The sequence below is a fragment of the Papaver somniferum genome, chromosome 1 (genome assembly GCF_003573695.1).
Source record: "Papaver somniferum cultivar HN1 chromosome 1, ASM357369v1, whole genome shotgun sequence".
NCBI lineage: Eukaryota > Viridiplantae > Streptophyta > Magnoliopsida > Ranunculales > Papaveraceae > Papaver > Papaver somniferum.
The window spans coordinates 177,364,628-177,370,627 of record NC_039358.1 but is presented as its reverse complement, the minus strand read 5'-3'; the positions used below and the strand labels follow the sequence as shown (position 1 = coordinate 177,370,627).

Here is a 6,000-nt window from a genome sequence, read left to right as displayed (position 1 = left end):
TATTTAATTATTGTATTGATTATATTATATTTAAGCTTTCTTTATTATATATATTATATTACTTTATGTGTATATTACACAGTGATCCCAAAATGACAACTATATCCACACGAGGTGAATCCGAACAGTCTGAACACCATGTCGAGACAAGACTGGCTATGGGATATGCTGAACGATAATGAAATTCTCTTTTTATTGAAATGTTTTTTTTCACATTTAATACATCATTATGGTTATATGATACACTTTCTTATTTTGGCTAGGTGGATCAAAATTCGATGGTGAAACATTTTGGGAAGAAACTGAAGCAGACGATGAGGTGATCAACATGGAGGAAGATACTTGATAAGAAATAATTAAGAACTAAAATGAGTGATGCTCGTTTATAGACCAATTTGTTTTTCTTTGCTTGTTTTACGATGAATTTATGAGTTTGAAATTTTAAATTATTATTATTATTATTGGTTGAACTTAGGTATTGATTATTAAATTAACTCATCATATTTGAGCTTAATGTTATGGGTAACCCGTAAAAAACCCGTCCCGTACGGGTATTTCCTATACCCGTCCCGTCCCAGATCAAACGGATAATGGGGAGTGTGTGAGATTTCTTTTTTTTAAACGGGGCAGTGACTGGGATACAAGATCCCCACCCCATGACCATCCCTATTTGATTTAAACTAATCTCCATATCTTACTAATATAAAGAAAAGAGAATTTTTTGGTACGGCTCAAATTTCCGTGTGTATTTTTAATGATGCCCGTCGGATCAGATGACTTCAAAACACGGAATTTAATTACATCCGTCCATCTGATGAGGATCTTGGTATGATATTTATGAATTGTGAGGGTTTATATTAAATTACTTAAATTCCTAAGGACCTAAAAGTTAAAAATATATATAAGAAATCTCAGGCACAGATTTCATTTCTCTCTTTCGGTTCTTCGACTTAGGTTTAGTAGAGAAAAAGAAAAGGGTTTCGAGGAAAAAACGCAGATGAGAGCGATGATATATGTTCTGATTTAGCTCCAATATTCAATCTTCTCCAACTCCAGCTTCAATTCAAGCTTTGTTCGTCAAATATACTAAATTATTAACCTTCATCTCAATTTCCCATTGAACTTAGGGTTTTCCCATTGAGTAATTTAAACAACAAAAATTGAGCTGAGAAAAAATGGATTGAAGAACTGAAATGCTTCAAATACACAAGTATGTATGAACACCAGATTTCTAAGGGTTGGATTGGTGTTTGAATCAACAGTATCAAATTGGGGATTTTTCTTCTCCAGGTTTGTACGAAACTATTAATTCCAGCTCTTTGTAGTAATAATTCCATGTTTCGATCATTCCATCTTTGTAGTAATAATTCCTTGTTTCAATTTGGGTTTTGCTAGATTCAGATACCTCTCTCACTTTTTTTTTTTAATCCCAAACATAAGACTTTGTTTTGTAATGTTTCTGTTAATCCTCCTTCCGTGCGAATCATTCAGTTGGGGTTGAATGCATATACTGACATTGGAATTCCAATTGGTTAATGAATATTTGGACATTGACAGTCATTGACCTGATATATGTGTTACTGTGTTTGAGCACCAATCCTCTATCCTTGCATGAATCTTACCGTGTTTCTTTTCCGTTACTGTTTAAATGTTTCTGGGGTTAGTTGAATAAGGAGGCTGCTTTAGTTGCTTCTGTCCTTTCTCGACCTGCACAACCTATATACATTTCCGTTACTGTTTAAGTCCCTCCTTTAATAAGAGACTAATGCATTGTTTACAATTCTATATACATTTCCACTGGAAGTAGAGGTATCCAAGATTATGTTATGTTGATGTTTGTTTGTTGATTAACTGGAATGGATCTTCAATTCAAGACGGTCCTTGATGATGGTTTGGTAACTAGGTCAAAGAATCTTTTGATATTTTGCCATCTTGCATTTTTGCGGTGCAGTTTTAAAGTTAATGTGAGGATTGCTGCATTTTGTTTGTGGCTTTGTGCTTACGACATTGAAGCATCAAGATGTATTTGATATCGATACTAATTTTGAGAAACTAGGTGGTTAGAGGCTTAAGGTTAGGTACTGACCTGTAATGATAGATTTCCAACACTTATGCTATGACATGTAATGATAGATTGCCAGACAAATTGATTCGTTCACGATCAAATTCGTTCCAGTAAAAATTCATTGAGTATTAACATTCTCAGCAAAATTATAAATGACGCTCACCATTTTTTTAAATCACAAATGCACGCAACTCAGGTTTAATTGATGAAACAAATGGAAACTACTGGAACTTGCTCTGTTAATCAGAGACAAAACATGACTGCAGAGTAGCTGGCCATTCAACGAGCAATGAACCGTGATCGACAAAGAATCTGTAGGAAAAACTTGACGGAGGAGCAGAGGTCTACTGTAACCGAGCAGAGTTCAAGGGGCAGGCGCATCGCGCGTGCGTGTTATACTAGTTGTAAGAATGAAATTCAGTTATTTTTGAAAAGATTTCATCTTTTGTTGATTTAAATTTATGTTGTCGCTCAATTCATAATTCTAGGGTAAGGATTTCCTTCTTTCGAATTAAAACCCTTAATAACATTTCGTGAACTAATGGGTTTTTCTTTTTTCCAGGAACATTATACTCTTTATTATCTATTGAGATTGGCAGTTTGGGGGAATGGGACAAGGTGTATCCTAAAAATTAGTTCTTCTTTTCCCCAACTAAGAGAAACAATAACGTTTTAGGCTTTTAGCTCACACATACTAGCAGACTAAGTCCTCACCAGCACCACCTTTAGGTGCTGAGCATGGCGGATGTTAATTTTGGGAGAGAAATTATGGAGGTCGATTCTTCTTCTGAGGGCTCCTTTGATTCTGGCAGGCACTGTGAATCAACAGCGACTCAGGTGAAATTTGGCTCATATGCTTATTATAGTGTTAAAAATTTGCAGTCATATTACTTATACTTACTTATACTTGTGGTTGGAAGGAAGATGGTGGATGGACCGATTAACAGTAGTCCACATATGGAGATAATTCCAAGTGTTGGTAGTCCACAACTAGATGTGGAGCCAGGAGTTGATAGTCCGCAACTAGTAGAGACGACATCAATAACTGAAACAGATTCCCAACTGATAACTGTTGATTTGACACCTTTTTTTGTCACAGATCAGGTACTGATCTTGCCAACTAACTTCTTATGAGATATTTACATGCACATTCGACATAAAAGTTAGGTCACTAACATTTTGCAGTGTGTAGGTGTTTGACTCACGCGAAGCCACTATAGAGTGGTGTCAAGAGGTCGGGAAGAAGAAAAACACGGTACTTGTGATCTCACACTCGAAGAAAACACTAAAAGGAAAGGGGTCAAGAATTACACTTGGATGTGAAAGAAGTGGTTGGTATACGGACCATAAGAAAAAGAGTTTACAACCCAAACCTCCTGAGCCAAGGAAAAGAAAGAGCAGAACTAGAAAATGTGGTTGTCCTTTTCAATTGAAATGCGATTGGGTAGAAGGAAATAAGTGGACTCTTCGTGTAGTGTGTGGACGTCATAATCACGAGTTATCAGACACACTGACTGGGCATGCATATGCTGGTAGGTTGAAAGAGGAAGAGAAGCAATTAGTACTTCATTTGACAGCAACTGGTGTTCCACCACAACAGGTACTTATAGCACTTAAAGAGAAGAGCAAAGAAAATTATTCAACTTTGAAAACAATATACAATGTAAAGTCCAAACATCGGAAGAGTCAGGTTGAAGGTAAGTCTGCAATGCAACAAGTGATGGAGTTATTGGCTCAATACCATTATGTAGAAAAGCATAGAAGTAATGAAGAAACAAACGAGGTAAGAGATATATTCTGGGCTCATCCAGAAACGATGTTATTGGCCAAATGTTTCCCATCGGTTTTAATGGTCGATTCCACATGCAAGACTAATAGATTTAAGATGCCGCTCATTCATATTGTAGGCATTTCGTCAACAGGGAAACTCTTCACAGTTGCATTTGCCTTTATGGAGGCGGAGACAGAACAACATTATATTTGGGCTTTAACGCAGTTGAAATGGATGTATATGCCAAATACATTGCCATCCTTATTTGTCACAGATAGAGAGAGTGCATTGGTAAATGCAATTGATATTGTATTTCCGAGATCAAGTAGGCTGCTTTGCACGTGGCACTTAAATCAGCAGGTGCAGACCAACTGTGAGAAGGCTTTTGAAGATAATGAAGAGTGGGAACAGTTTCACACTGATTGGAATCATGTTTGGAAAGCTGAGACGATGGATGAATATGGCGATGCTTATGCTGATTTTGCAACAAAATGGGCACCAAAATACCCATCATGCATCGTATACTTGCGTGATACATGGCTGATACAGAAAGAAAAATTTGCTTTGGCGTGGACAAATAAGATCAAACACTTCGGCAACACTACGACAAAGGCTGACAAAGAGCATGAAAACCTTAGGAAGTATCTAGTTTCTGCTGTAGACAGTTATAGTAGTTGTTGGAAAGCAATGCACAACATGATAAAAGATGAAATTGCTCAAATTAAATTATCTTTCGAGCTAAGTCTGACCACATTGAATCAAGAACATTTGTCACCTGCTTTGGAGGAGTTGAGGAACCATGTATCTCATAAGGCTTTGGAGCTTGTATTGTTTGAAGTTCATCGTGCAGACAATCTTGGCAACGAAGAGTCCTCGTGCAGCTGTTTCCTCCACTCTACACACGGACTTCCTTGTGCACATGAATTGGTAAAATATGTTCCTCAGGGTAAGGCTATCCCTCTGTTGAACATTGACTCACACTGGAAGCAACTTTCAATTGTTCCGACACAAGAGCTATATAATGGATTTGATGTCCTACCGGAATTTCAATTGTTGAGACAGAGATGGATAGAAGCAGTGGAACCCAGACGTTCCTTGCTGTTACGAAAGATAAAGGACATTGCAACATTCAAACCCCGGAATTAAGCTTTTCAGACAAGTTGTTTCTTTGAGCATGAAATGCTTGAATGTCATAATATCAGTCAATGTACTCTCGAGATTAGGCTGTCTTACTGGCTTCTTCTAGTTTCTTCTTCTATTAGCTTTTACCTTAGTTCAACTTATAAAATTATTTCCAATCATAATTTCCCAAGATTACATCATGTGTTGCCCTTCTTCCATAAAAATGATATGCATATACTATGAAAGCAAAAACTTACTGTTTGTTCAGGATAGGTCATAAACTGTGTTTTTGTTTTGTTTTATTATTTTGTCTTTTTTTGTTAATTAATATTTAGTTTTTATTTTCTAAGTCTAAGAAGGGTATGGGTGTTGAAGCTCTTGCTGAGTGGTTGCAGGCCAAGAGTTTCTCTTGCTGAGTGCTTGTAGGTATTATTGCTCGACTACTCTCTCTCTGTGTTATTCTTTTTACATGATTTCATGTAAAATCTCAGTTTTAGTTTCAATTATTTCTCAAAGTCTACTAGTTTGTACTGCAATAAAATCTGAAGCACACATACTCTATCTGAGTTTAACCAGTTAAATATGATTTACTTTTCTTATTTCAGTAATTTATTTGATCAATCAGCATCAGTGGTTGGGTAACTTGCGGTTATTGTGTTATGGTTGTGGTCTGGTCTTAGTGTGTTATGGTGCATATCAGGCTGTTTAGTTTTGTAGTTGTAGGCTTACAAATAGAAGTGCTTTAAAACAAATGGGAAGGGTAGAAGTCATAGGTAATCAAATATATTTATAAACGTATATATTGCTGTTACTTTATTTCTTCTATTTCAATGCCATATGTACCCTGCACGAAGTGGTTGGCCTCGAGGGCTCAAGGAATTTTCCCGAGGGATCATCAGTTGTTTAACATGATAGAAAGAAAAAGGTCTGTTTCTTAGTAAAATCTGAACTAAGGTGCAGTCTAAAATTTATTGGAATGTGTGTTCAGAAGCCATGTATAGTTCTTTGTTTGTGTTTGGTTGATCTGAAACGTTATGCAAGT

General features: G+C 36.5%; 1 protein-coding gene across 2 annotated transcripts; it reads left to right on the top strand.

The window, feature by feature from the left end:
- The first annotated feature begins 946 nt into the window (after positions 1–946).
- LOC113308877 (protein FAR1-RELATED SEQUENCE 5-like) lies at positions 947–5,307 on the top strand. Of its 2 annotated transcripts, none has more exons than XM_026557328.1 (5): positions 947–1,290; positions 2,262–2,469; positions 2,628–2,902; positions 2,990–3,169; positions 3,258–5,307. In XM_026557328.1, exons 3-5 carry the CDS (start codon positions 2,804–2,806, stop codon positions 4,980–4,982), a joined length of 2,004 nt encoding a protein of 667 aa, XP_026413113.1. In that variant the 5' UTR covers positions 947–1,290; positions 2,262–2,469; positions 2,628–2,803; the 3' UTR covers positions 4,983–5,307. The 2 variants fall into 2 exon arrangements, with proteins under 2 accessions (XP_026413113.1, XP_026413122.1); XM_026557337.1 differs by having other exon boundaries at positions 2,986–3,169.
- The last annotated feature ends 693 nt before the right edge of the window (positions 5,308–6,000 follow it).

Coding starts and splice junctions, on each gene's coding strand:
- LOC113308877 (XM_026557328.1), top strand. CDS start 2,804: ATGGCGGATGTTAATTTTGGGAGAGAAATTATGGAGGTCGATTCTTCT. Junction 2,903..2,989: donor GTGAATCAACAGCGACTCAG/GTGAAATTTGGC, acceptor GTTGGAAGGAAG/ATGGTGGATGGACCGATTAA. Junction 3,170..3,257: donor CTTTTTTTGTCACAGATCAG/GTACTGATCTTG, acceptor TGCAGTGTGTAG/GTGTTTGACTCACGCGAAGC.